Genomic DNA, 14539 nt, shown 5'->3' with positions numbered 1-14539 from the left:
ATGGGATACTTTGGGGAGCAAGGACACTTGCTCCCCAAAGTATTCCATAAATGTATTCATAAAGTCACAACAGTACAGTGCATTACATTACATTACATACACTGTAATTCCTATGGAGTGTCCAGCAGGGGCGCACTATATATAGAAGTCAATGGTACTCATTGACTTCTATATATAGAGCGCCCCCTGCTGGACACTCCATAGGAATTACACCGTTGGTCGTGACGTCACTGCTTCAGAGATAATTCTAACACTTCCTGATACACTAAATTAAGGGAAATAGCAGTATATGAGCATTTCCCATAATTAATGTACATTAGAAAATTGTATAACTTTCCATAAGTAATAACATATAAAAAAATAATTTTCGCCGGACTTCTCCTTTAATTTTAACATTATAGTGTTTGCAGTGTGGACGTACAGACTCCATTTTATGTATGTAACCATAACCTCCATCTTGTTTTCAGAATATTTCTAATAAGTTGTTTTTGTGAGATGCTTCTGGGTTTTCGTGACATGATCTTTGCATCAGGCCAGGGAGGAGTAGCAGTTGATTTTGATCAAAAAGAGACATCCGCGGCTTGTCAGAAGAGCTAATAGTCACATCCTGCTTCTCTGATCATGTATCGAACCCTGATTATCTGACATAAAGCCATCATGAGCGTCATGAGTGCTGTGTTATAAAACTTGTTTGCACACCAATAAAGCGGAATCCTTCTGATACAGCACCCTGTGTGTTCTGTGTCATTGGTTCTCAGAGCGCTCGTATTCACATCTGAGACACACATTTAGGGACTGAGGGAACATAACTTAGGGAGAATTCACCCACAGTGGAGATCAATCAAATAATTCTTGCCTTCTCAGCCTTATGGACAACCCACTTAAGAGTCCTCAGGTCTAATGGTATAGTGGAGAGTACTGGACCAGAATGGGGGTTATGCGCATTAAAGTCTCATGTGTTTTTATCCTCATGGACACCTGGACTTCCGCCGGTAGTGTGGAATTTACCTCTGGTCCAGCAGCGGCTCATCATGTTGGCTCCTCTTCTGCAGGTGGTGGTACAATCTAGGAGGGGATATGCAAGGCAATATCTGGGACAAGGATTTGCTGGGATTCTGTTTAATAATGGAGCCTCTGAAACACCGACAACTTTGATACATGTATGCCCTTCTTGCCATCTGCTTTTTCTAGATTAAGAGCATCGGTATGCTTTTTATTGGAGAAAGCCAGCCCATATATTCTATGGGTAGCCCTTATTCTGACCATTTTTTTTTTTCAATTTTTTTTTTTTTAAACAATGTACAGAGAATATAAAACTCCATTACACAAAAAGGTAAAGGAAAAACGAATTTATCCTCAGACAGTGACCACAGGGGAGCAACATATACCAAAAAAAAACATGTTGGATAGAAATCTATATTTGAAATACAGAATATAAAATCACATACAATATTACATTATATAAGTGACCTATACCCACTAACCGTGTATGTGGGGAGAAGATGTGCACACCACGTGCCCCTCCTTTGTCGTTAAGGGGTTAAAGTGTCAGTGTTGTTTTTTTTGTTTGTTTGTTTTGCAGAAATCAATAGTAGAGGCGATTATAAGAAACTTTGGTATTGGGTTTATTAGGCAAATATGCCATTATCTACATTCAAAAAGCCTTTCCCCAGGTTCCCCCCCCCTTATCTACTACTCATTATCAGGAAATCTGGACTATTTTACATCAGTCTGACCCTGTGTAACCTATGGAGAGGGGAGAGGGGAGGGGGGAGGAGGGAGATTAGTCGGCAGCAGAGAGCAGAGAACAAAGGATTACATAGCGGAGCTGTGTGAAGGCCAGAATTCAGATATCAGAGAGCTCAGTGCTGACTTCAGAAGAGATAGCCCGGTGATGCAGCTGTAAATTAACTATTTTTTGTCCTGTTTTGGTGCCTCATCTCCCTCAACCCCTCCCCTCTCCATAAGAGAACCATGAAGACAGGGGGGAGAGCTTTAAACTGCTTTTTCATGATAAAAATGTATTTTTCCGCTTATGAACCCAATCACAAAGTTTCTTAAAATCGCCTGTACTATTGATTTCTGCAAAAAAACACACAAATTAAACGACAGTGACACTTTAAGCTCTTCACGCAGCTGCCTGTCATTAATCCCTTAAACTCCGCTATGCACACCTAAAAGAGACATTGTATTAACATAGCCAGAAACTGTATGAAGTCAACTGAATAATCATTCTTTATTTCTTCCCTTTTATTTTTTTGTTTTAAATCCATTTTAGATTTTTAAATCCTGACTATCATGTATTATAAGCATTGCAGAACAAACTGTAATGAAGAGATTGCTCTGCAGCTTTATACATTTGTAATACAATCTTAGAAGAAATACATGAAGTTGATTCTAAATGGATATTATTTATCAAAATGATTAAGGGTATGTTCTCACAATGATAAGTATATAAGCAGGGAAATAATAATAATAATTATTATTATTACCGTAATGATCAAAATATGGCCATATTTTTGGCTAAAAAAAACGTGTGAACATACCCTAAGGCTGTGTTCTCACTACGGGATCATAGTAATGATCATGAACATTATTTGCGTCCGTCGCTTTTCCTCGCTATCATCCTATAGTGGGACTATAGTATTGTGCTTGTATGTGTTGCATTCTGTTCACAGTTTACCGCTATTTGCTGTAGTTTCAAAGCAAGTATAGATGAAACATGGCAATTAATGGTAAGCCCTGCTTGACAGTACTGTATACCGACACCTGAAAAACTCAGTGACCACTAGTGACCACTGTGCAGCTTCCATTTTTCCAGTTTAGTTTAAGGCCATGTTCACAGGCTGTATAAGCAATGGTTATTCCCTGTAAATGGCCATTATTTAACGCTACCAACGGGCAGAATTGTATAGCGCTACATACATAGGTAGCGTTAAACAGCAGCTGATCACAGGGGAACGGCCGTTGTTGCTTTACTTGTGTACATAGCCTAAGCAATGAAAGCTGAGCTCTTATTGGTGTCTAAAATCAAGATAAGTTTTCCTGTTAGTTCTGATAAATCGTTCCAATGAAGAAAGAGTAATATAGTATATTTCTTATTATGAGGCTAGATTCACACACGCTGGATCCACTGCGGATTTCACGCTGCAAATTTGCGGTTCGCTTACCTGTAATTTTCAATGTAATTCCATACTCGCAGCGGGATGTCAATGTATGTAACTAAAAGCCCCCTTAACCTCCACTCCCCGGCTTGTTTCGGGGGTTCCGATTAGCTGAGCGGGACGTCCAGATGCCGGGAGCCCCTAAAGCAGGCTGGAGCATGGAGCAAATACAGTATGCTCCAGCCTTTGGGGGTTAAGGGCACTGTCACTTACATACTCGCAGAGGGATGTCAATCCTGCTGCAAGTATGTATTCTCATTGAAAATGACAGGCAAGGGATCCGCAGTGAATTTTACTGCGAATTTGCAGCGTGAAATCCGCTGTGGATCTGGTGTGTGTGAATTTGGCCTAAGCAAAATAAATGACACATTGAATATCATTCTAGATATAATATATAGGAGGAGCTGCTTTTAACATTCAGTAGAGTCCAGAAGAAGCCGATTATTTTGTTTCTCCGTTAGCTCAAAAATGAAGATGGTTATAGTAATGGAGATTACAGCCCAGGTACAATAAATCTCCACTTGCCATGCTGCTTTCTGTAAGAAGAGAAAATCATGTAAAGTATGGTGAACGCAACAACTGCATTCTCAAAACTCTCAAGTTGTATCCTATAGGTTATATATAGCACATCTATATTTCTATTTAAGGCTATGTTCTCACAATGTCGAAATGACGGATATTTTTTGGACAGCCATCATGTAATACCAAAAGATGGCCACCAATAATGATCGTGATCATTATTTGCTGTTGTAATTATGAAAAGACGGCTGTCTTTTGGTGTTGAATGGTGGTCCGTCCACATAAAACGCATAAAAGGAACCCATCAAAAGAGCATAGGGCTCCCAAATTATCCAGGATGGTACCAGTGTGGCGCACCGCTGTGAGGCTTAACCGGTCACTTGCTAGGTGGTACTGTGTGACGCCACTACTGTGGTGGTTGGTCAAAGTATAGCTCAGCCAAATGTTGTACTGTTGTGACGCCAGTGCCAGGTAGGCACACATGTAGGGAGGCACACCTGCTTTCAAAGTGGCGAGCTATACCCTTTCCCCTGTGGTCTGTGACCTGCCGGGCTGTGAGGAGGTCCCTTGGGTACTTATCAAAGTGGTCTGGAGTGGAGTTGTGACCCACCCAGACTATTGTTACCTCCACCCACAGAAAGGGGAGATGACCCAAAGAAGGTGTAACTACTGTGTCAGTGTTCAAGTAATAATCACTCAGTCCTGTTACCATGAATAAACTTCTCTTTACTTTAGAAAGACTTGATACAGTAGTATACAGTAGACTTGTGACTTGTCCAAAATACTTTGGACTTGACTGACAAGACTTGTGCTGAGAGCTTAAAAAGTAGTATAGCCGTGCTGGCTTGGTTGTGTGCTTAGAAGTAGAGTAAGTGCAGAGGAGTAGAGAGGAGGATGTTGTGAGAGTCCCAGCCAAAGTAGTAATGTGCTCTGCCGAAACTTTAGAATAAGAATAAGTAAAATACTTGAGAGTAGAGAGAATACTTGTGCCCATGTTCTTTGCACCACCTATTGCCCCTAGTGTCGGGTGACCCGTCCTATGAGGGTGACACAAGCCCCAGACTCTGTTACCTGGGTTGAGCAGAGTGGTTAGAGTTTTCTGATTACACCTCTATCCAGATCAGTTCCTCTTGCTTTAGAATACTATCTTGCACCTTTAGACTTGTTCACAGTGTGTGCTGGGATGATCACTGACTTTGTCCTCTCTCAGAGTGTTTAGCACTGCACAGTGTGTAGAAGTGCTGCTTTCAAGAAAATAGTGTCTGTGCTTCCCATGTGTGTCTGTAGACTAGACTACACTGGACTCACGGGAACCAGACTAAGTGTTTGACTACACTTCCTCTCCCCATGTGACAACCTCTTACAGGGTATGTAATACCTGCTGTGAGTGGTGGAGAAGAGAGTGCAGAAGAAGACGAAGAAGGAGAATGGAGATAGGTGAAGAAGAGAAAAGAGCTCTCATTGGTGCACAGATCACAAAACAATAACCCCTTGAGTACTACAGCTGTGCAATACATAGGTACAAGACATACATACTAGCAACATCTAGTGGCAAAACTTAGGTACTACTTCATTACCACTTTTACTTGGAGTACAGGCTTTTGCGAGGGGTTTATACACTAGCAACACCCGTCGTGGGACACCACAACAGCTTGACAATAATGTCTTTATATGTCTTGGCTGATGTAGAAACGGAACATACTGAATACAGTATGCACTATATTGAGGTAACCTATGAGCCTATAGTGCTTTCGTAGTACAAATGTGAATATACACATGAGACACAGTGTGAAAGGTGCCTTAGTAATCAGTGATCTGATATTACATGGACATAACATAGAAATTACAAATGATATCACATTTGCCATTTACTATATTTCTGACCCGGGTATTGTTTTTTATTATAATTGTTTAGTTATTACAGTGATAACTATTTTTATAGTCAGTTCTGTTTCCACAAAATGCCCAAAATAATAAAATGAATTATAAGTAATATAGCCATGATCTGGTTTATCACCCGTGACAGTGTGGCCTCTGAGATGGCATGTGAACGATGCTAAAGTAAAAAAAAAAATTAAACAACTAGTCATCCACAACCCAGAATGGGTCCTTATTGTTAGAGATGATGGGGCAAAGGGTGGCTCAAATCCATTTACTGCATATTAGAAGCAATGCGGTAGTAACCCAGCACCAACATTACACAATGAAGGGAGACAACTTCTTCTGGCATTCATTGTCTATGCCCCAGAGCTGGATAAGCCATCAATTTTTTAAACTCTGATATGTCTTCTATAAGAGATTTTTCTAGATACTTTACTACTTTTTTCACGTCTCATTTATAAAACTGCTCTAGTTGCTGCAACTGGTCATGGACTGCTGTTTGTTTCTTGATGTAAATGGTTTGTTACTCATATGACGGGGTTCTCACCTTACGTTATGAAGAGCTTTGCACTCAGCAGAAGGTTGAATGCCAGGGTTTTGGCAAACAATGCCCTCATGCCCAGCACACTTAAAGAGAGCAGATTGATATGTTCAGTGCTCTGAGCTGAAAGACAGAAAAGTGTTTAGTGAATATAAGAACAATTTAAGAACTGTGAAGGATCAATATAAACCTGGCATTACTTTGTTAAAAAGTGGAGTAAGTTACCTTTTTAGTTTAGATGTTCATTTTTATGTTTAGGCTGTATTCACACACAGTATTTTTGCTCAGTATTTCAGTCAGTATTTTGGTCAGTATTATGCAACCAAAACCAGGAATGGATTGAAAACACAGAAAGGCACTGTTCACACACTGTTGAAATTGAGTCGATGGCCGTCATTTAACGGTAAATAATTGCTGTTATTTTAAAACAATGACTTATTTGCCATTAAATGACGACAATCGACTCAATTTCAACAGTATGTGAACATAGCCTTTCTGTGTTTTCAATCCACTTCTGGTTTTGGTTGCAAAATACTAAGCCTAAGGCCATGTTCACACAGCGTAAGTTCCGAGGTAATCAGGGCCGTTGTTGCAACAGCCGTGATGACAACGGAACTAACGTTGTGCTGCAGGCTGAGGTTATCCCGGCCAGAGTGTATACACATAGTATACACTCCGGATGGGTTCCCTAGCAGCGCCACGAGAAACTGACATGTCAGTTTTCTGTGGCCGCTATTCAATGAATAGCGGCCACAGAAAACCCTGTCTTCCCACTACGTCTTTTTAGGTAAAATAATGGCCGTACATAATTATCATGATTAATAATATTGGCTGTCATTATCAAACAACAGCCATTTTTGTTGTGGGAACATAGCCTCAAGCTGAAATTGGTTTGTTCTGTATTTGCTTTGTGTATGCTATTGTTGCTTGGTTAAACTTTGTGCTGTATATTGTATATCGAATGTACCTGTCATAATATACTAGAAATAGAATTAACAGCACTTTTTTCTTTAATCAAAACCAGGAGTGGGTTGAAAACAGAGAAAATGTGCAAATCTTTCCATTATAATTTTGCCCTGTCAGTTCCTCTCCTGGTATTGGTTGAAAAAAAGACTGACAGAAATACTATGTGTGAAGCTTTACCAAGTGGAATCTGTGGCGTCCTGATGACTTCATTCCACTTTAACAGATTTTAGCAAGAGATGAAGGTAAGAATGTCAGGCAGGACGTCAGTCAGAACATCAGGCTGTTAGAACTGCTAGACTATTTAGTATGTACTTTAATAGTAAAATTTGGCAGCTTTATTTACTAAGCTTACCACGCAGGCCCGCTTCTGTCATGAGGCGGAATGAGCCTTCCGCCTTAAGCGGCAGATTTTGCGGTCCGGCAGAGGGGCGGCACTATGTCCCCCCTGCTGTCATTTTTGTTAAGTATCACTTAACAAAAATGACAGCGGCCGCTCACCTGTCCCGTCGCCCGCGCTCTCCACATCCCGTCAGGTCCCGCGATGTCACCCTGCAGCTGTCACGGACCTCCAGGCTGTGGTGAGTGCCCGGCCATCACTCGGCATGCCGGCCATCACTCGGGGCGGCCACCTGAGGTTTGCCTCAGGCGGCAGAAACCCCAGAATCGGCCCTGTTACCATGTATAATGAATCACTGACCTCCGGTGTTGTCTGTCCTCACACATTGGTCGTCTGTAGATTCTTCTTCCTCTTCAGCTGATTTTAAAACAAATTGGTAAAAACTGTTAAAGCAGATACTGCACCTCAGGTTTCCAGGGCACTTGGCCTATTCTTGTGCCCATTCTATTTTCCAACATGTGAATTGTGGCATAATATCTCATCTTTACATGGTTGTTAACATTAGGGCTATGTTCACACACAGTAAGATAAAAGCTAAATACAACTGTAAAATAGGTCAAATCTATGGAAAAACACATGTAGTGTGTAAAGATGCACCACTCACTGAGTTCCAATTCCAAAAAACTTTATTTCATCAGCTCAGTCACGGAATGGAGACTAGAGGACAGTTGAGCACCAGTATACCACCATATACCACCAGTATATGCTGAGCACCACTGAAGTGGAATAAGTGGAACCGCAAGTGAGCAGCAAGACCTTCCTACTGTTTGACAGATGGGATAGAGTGTTGGTTGTAACTAGAGATGAGCGAACCGGGTTCGGGTTTGAGTCCATCCAAACCCGATCGTTCGGCATTTGATTAGCTGGGGCTGCTGAACTTGGATAAAGCTCTAAGGTTGTCTGGAAAACATGGATACAGCCAATGACTATATCCATGTTTCCCACTTAGCCTTAGGGCATTATCCAACTTCAGCAGCCACCGCTAATCAAATGCCGATGGAAATGCTAATCAATGTTCGGATGTTTCCTATTTAGATAATTGATCTATGGAATTTTATTTTTTTTTTACAATGTGTAAACAGACATTTTTCCTTAGACATTGATGTAGCACATTCGATTCGAAACACGACCCATTTTATACCTGTTTTACTGATGTATTTTGCTGTTATTTTACTGTTTGAGAACATAGTGGGAGATTTATCAAACATGGTGTAAAGTGAAACTGTCTCAGTTGCCCCTAGCAACCAACCAGATTCCACTTTTCATTTTCCAAAGAGTCTGTGAGGAATGAAAGGTGGAATCTGATTGGGTGCTAGGGCAACTGGGCCAGTTTCACTTTACACCATGTTTGATAAATCTCACCCAATGTCTTTTTTAGGCAAAATAATAGCCATTGTTTGATCATGGCAGCCGTAAATAATGATCATGAACACTATTGATGACCGTCATTGTAAAATAACGGCTATAATTTTTAAAAAATGGCCATTGTTTTGCATAGAAAGACGTTGTGTGAACATAGCCTAAAGCTGAAATGTTGACTAGGCCTGAACTTCCTCTAGTGTTTATCAGAACAGGAATTAATACAACAATAAGTTATTTTGGAAAATCAGAAATTATATATTTTTTTTCACCTTTGGAAGTTGTAATCCTGCTCTGCTTATGCTTGACTTCACATGTAAAATCATTTGTCTCCACGTTCTGAACACTGACCGCACTGTACAATCCCTCCTTAGACAAGAATGTACTAACATTTTCTTGTTTTATGTTACTCAGATAAATTTCCACATCCTTAGGATAGAAATCTTTTGCCAGGCAGGCGATGGCGGAGACGTCTCCTTTGGTCTTCATCCCAAATACTTGAGGAGCTGTGATCGGTCTCTCTTCTAGAAAAACACAAAAGCAAAAGATCTATTCAGAAATGATACGCAAGGGCTTTTTACATGGGCCGTTTATCCTCGGCTGATTGTGTCTTTTGAGCAAACTTTAAAATTTATCGGCCGCACATCTTAATGTGTAAACAGGACAACTGACAGCACAAATATGTAGTGCTATTTCCTTCAATTTAGTAGATCAGGCAGTCTTCAATTTCTCTAGAAAAACTGCAGGGGCATATGTAGAAGTCTATGTAGTGGAATCATTACGTTCTCCTTCCCTCCATTCTTCCCCGTGCTCTGTGATCTGTCTGCTGCCCCGTACTTTGCGATCTCCCTCTCTCCCTCTGCTGCCAGTTTGCGTGCATCATGGTGGCAGATAAGAACCGCTGACCCCTGGCAGCATGGGATGGGCTGGGAGGAAGATCACACAGCACAGGGAGGGAAGGGAGGGATCACAAAGCATCACAGCTCACAGCAGGGCACAAAGGATGCCCTTTGTTATATTTACCACAGATTTTGTTGGAACTATTTTTGGGGACTATGTGCGTTTGCAGCGCCCCCCATTGTACTAGTAGAGAGGACCCCCCCCCCCCCTTCCCAGATGTGACCTCATTTGGGAAACTGGACCTCTGAAAGATTCTATCTAGAGGTGCAATAAGCATTTAGACGCCACCGTTTTTTGAGGAATTTGAGACATATTTTACAATAAAAACAAGCGACAGGGGTACAAATACACCAAAAGGTTTTAGGCTGGGTTCACACTGGGTTTTTGCAGTCTGTTTAACCACTTAACGACCCATGAAATACCTCGTATGTCATGGCGCCGTAAGGGGAGTTCAAAAAGGGGCCGCGACCCCGCTCTGAACCGCTGCAATCCCGACTGCTTTCTGCAGCCCGGGACCACTGCTATAAGTGGGTGCGGGTAATCGCCATGCCCGCTAATAACATTTCAATGCAGCGGTCAGATATGACTGCTGCATTTAAATGCCCCTCAGTGCACCTCCGCAGTGGTCTAGTCGAGGGATCACCCCACCCATGATGCGAAGGGGGCATCCGTTGTTCTGGCCAGGCCGGGACTCAGCACTGGAATAACGCTGATCCTGGCTTGGAAATCGATTACTCTGGTCCGCTGCAGATCAGAGTAATAGAGCACTGATCTAATGGATCTAATGACTCTAATGGATCAGTGCGCTTCACTGATCTCTATGAGGGATCAGTGTAGTTGTATTAGAAGGGGACTTCTTATTAACGTGAATGTTAAAAAAATGTATATATTAATTTAAAAAAAAATCCCCTCCCCCAATAAAAGTTTGAATCACTTCCTTTTTCCGATTTAATAAATAAATAAAAAAATATAAAAATTGCGTATTTGTGGTTGCATCAAATCCAGAAAAATTATAATAAAAAGTGATCAAAAAGTCGCATATTTGCAAGCAAGGTAGAAAGTACAGCCCCATAGGCCAAAGAATAAAAGCTTTATAAGCAATTTTAGTTTTTTTTAAAAGATTTGAATTTTTTAAAAGCCGTCAAATAAAATAAAATTAATGCAAGTTTCATATTGCTGTAATTGCACCAACTTGAGGAACATAGATAAAAAGTCAGTTTTACAATAGGGTGAACGGCGTAAACACAATCCACCCACCCCCACCCCAATGTTCAGGACAATTAGTCATGGCCGTTATTTTGAGTGCAGCAGCCAATATTTTGACTTGTTCAATCACTGTTTTATTTTCAGGCCTTCATTTCAATGCCTTTTAAGCAAAATTAAATTTAACTTTTTCAAAAAACAGCCACAACCAAAAGGGTGTTAAAAAGCAGCGATCTGTAACCTGAATTTAAATAATGAACCAACGGCCACCATTGGAATGCCAAACTATGCTAAACAACATTATTTTAGACTCATTGAGTGAACAGCCTTAAAGCTATCATCACCCAAGGAATCTTACTTTTCCAATAGCGTCCCTTCAGCAACACACAAAGGGTTATCAGTTTCCTCTTTTCCTACTGGGACAGAAAAATAATAAACATCAGATTAAACAGTCAAAGTAGACCATTCAGCAATAGAACCTCCCTAGGAGCTAACCCATAAAGGGCAAGAAATATCATGCACAGATGTGCTAGGAGGTCAAGGTTTCCGGTCAAGTTGCGGCTCTTCTTCTCCATGACGGCCTATCGTCGCAAGGCCGAACAGTGGGTCGTAAAACTCATATATTGACCCTGCCAGTAGTTGCTACTCTGCATGTCAGCCATGGCACTGCACCTTACTGTGTACCTTGACACATTCGCTTCCACGTAATCGTACAGAGCAGATGTCAGGAACTTACCTGCCTGTGTTTCAGCGGTGACCATGACTTTCTTGCTGTGGTGACAGGGCAGGTCTCCTAGTCCTGCCTGGTTTGCTGACACTGCAGTCAGGAAGCCAATCAGCAGCCGGGGGCAGATCAGTTCAGCCGATCACGGGGGAGGGTTAGCCAAAATACGCCGGAATATTTAAACAGGCACCTGCAGTCAGTAGATGCCTGTGATAGTTTGTCCGTTTTACACTACTGTTGTACCCTAGTGTTCCCTGTTATCTGCTATATCTGTGTACCTGACCCCCTGCTTCTATTTCCTCGGCTTGTCTCTTGATGCGATACTCTGCTCCTGTCTGTGTTTCTGACCTTGGCTTGTTTATACCATTCTGTCTATTGGGTCTGATTTTGTATTATATTGCTCCCTTGGTTTTGACCTTTGGTTTGTATCTGATGTCTCTTTTCAATCTAATCTGTGACTCCATTCCCAGTTGTTGCTGATGAGGACTATTCTCCCCCGACAGCCCCAGCACATAGCAATGTAGGGACCGTTCCCCAGTTGCGGTCTGTTCCTAGGGCAGTACATCATGTAGGCAGGGACAGAGGACCAGGCTCAGTTACCGGTTACTATACCTCCCTGACATGACAGCTGGAATGGTTTTCCTTTCCAAAAAAAATGGTGTTTGGTTATTTACAGCTTCCCACTTGGCCTTATTGTGATGGTTACAAATGCAGCAGCGTGCCGTGTTTTGAACCACTGGGGAGGTAAATAAATATTGCCGGAAAAGACAGAATCGGGCACAGCCACTAGCAGGTCTGTTTTTCTCCTCATAGAATTACACCACCACCTGAGTTTGCCCCTCTTGCAGCAGGCCAACCCCTGGCCCATTTGACAGATGATGTTATGCCCCACCCCCTTAGGTCGTCTTGGCTCTTCTTCAGCAGCGCAGCTGCTAGGCTCCTCCCCCTACTCCGCCTCTGATGTCCTCTCAACACCTGGCCTCCAAGTTCTCTTCAAAACCAACATATCCCCTACATTTTTTCAATGCCATATAAACTTTTGCTCAAAAAGAGCTCCAGAGTACTTAGAAACAGTATTTAACTACCTAAACGTGTGTTGCGGGGATATTGAATTGTAAAACACTGGTTAGTTTAGAATTTAATTGGGCCAAACTGAATCTTCGATCTGAAATTTCACAAACCAGCCTAACCAAACTTTTTAAAAGTTTACATTCCAGCATTTATATTACTGGAGCCAGCTGAAGAAACAGACCAACTGGCTGGCTGATGTCAGACGTGTCCATCAGGCAAGCGGGCTTACGCCAGGTGGTTTGCACAAAAATCTGCAGCTTTCTTGTGTGGTGTAAGCCAAGGAGGCGCAGTTAATAATTCTGACCCATTGTGCCTAGATCAAATTCAATAATTCATAGATTTGTCTGCAGCTGCTAGGTTCATTGCAGAAGTGGCGTCGATGACGTTTCATAATTTTTGCTCAAACTTTGCTAAAGTCTGGATGGTTGCCATGGACACCAGAGGCCTTACTGAAGCCTCCAATGTCCTGTCCCTACTAGAGATGAACGAACCGGGTTCGGGTTTTGATTAGTGGCGGCTGCTGAAGTTGGATAAAGCTCTAAGGTTGTCTGGAAAACATGGATACAGCCAATGACTATATCCATGTTTTCCACATATCCTTAGGGCTTTATCCAACTTCAGCAGCCACCGCTAATCAAATGCCGAAAGTTCGGGTTCGGATGGACTCGAGCATGCTCGACTTCGCTAATCTCTAGTTCCTACTATGCCACTGCTATACCACGGACACGATGTGTAAAAACACTGCGGGCGGCATTACATTGACTTTAATGCAATGCCACCCCTGCAGTAAAGAACGGACGCTGATTCCATTGCAATCAGCATCTGCTCTTTACTCAAAAAGAACACTGTGTGAACATAGCCTAAAGGGATAAAAAATGCCCCAAATGGTAAACATATGCAATGAAGTGAGTGGCTATCTTCACACAACGCTTTTTCCACTCTATTTAATATGACGTTCGTCATTTTGAGTCTAAAATCACGAATGTCATTTAGCTGTCTGGCCGCCCCTCTGCGGCTGTTGGTATAGTATTCTCGTTTGGGTTACTTATTGCCCTTTGGATTGAAAAGTCCATTGAATTTAATAGTAAAAACAGAGAAAGGACGGTGAAAAAAGAAAAACTGTGAGTGAACAACTAAAAAATAACGTCTGCTGTTTGCAAAAGATGTCTGAAAATAATTGTCATGATCATTATTTTGACTTCCGAGAAGTCAACGTCCATTATTTAAAACATTGTGTGCATCAATGGGATGACGTCCGTCATCCCATTGACTTAAATGCATTGCATTGAAGTCAATTAAATTGCGGCAAAAACGGACGTCTTTTTAAATAGCAAAGGGGGCCGCCTCTTCTGTTTTTTTGACCTTGTGTGAACATAGCCAGTATGTTCTTTTTGGGCTTTTTTTTGTTTTGTTTTAATAAAAATGCTGGGTGTGTATCTGCACACATTGTAAAAAAAGAAATTTGTTAAAATGTGAACACAGACTAACATTTTTCCATAGACTTTATTGTAGCACATTGAGGCTATGTTATATTTCGGTCAGTATTTCAAAACCAGGAGTAGAGTTGAGAGGGTAACATTTTAATGGAAAGATATGTACAGTTTGTGCGTTTTTAACCTTCTGGTTTTGGTTGAAAAAATACTGACCAAAATACTGGCTGAAATACTGTGTGTGAACATAGCCTAAAATTAAAGATGCTTTTTATTTTACTAATTTTACGTTTACATTTTGCTTTTATTTTACAGTATGAGAACAGTAACTCTAATGAAACAGAACCTCTAATGAAAAGTATGTATACTTCCCTTTGGCTGTGT

The 14539-nt window shown here is 41.4% G+C and overlaps 1 gene segment (V, D, J or C); it reads right to left on the bottom strand.

Annotated features, from left to right (window-relative positions):
- Positions 1-1366: 1366 nt before the first annotated feature.
- On the bottom strand, positions 1367-11738 carry LOC138785540 (T cell receptor delta constant-like). The segment is given in 5 exon segments: positions 1367-3700; positions 6112-6228; positions 7769-7825; positions 9100-9351; positions 11667-11738. Coding segments are annotated over 4 exon segments (450 nt in total).
- Positions 11739-14539: the final 2801 nt, after the last annotated feature.

This window comes from Dendropsophus ebraccatus, chromosome 3 (assembly GCF_027789765.1).
Source record: "Dendropsophus ebraccatus isolate aDenEbr1 chromosome 3, aDenEbr1.pat, whole genome shotgun sequence".
In the NCBI taxonomy this organism is placed as follows: domain Eukaryota; kingdom Metazoa; phylum Chordata; class Amphibia; order Anura; family Hylidae; genus Dendropsophus; species Dendropsophus ebraccatus.
Note: the sequence above shows the minus strand (reverse complement) of the source record. Positions and strands in the feature narration are given on the sequence as shown.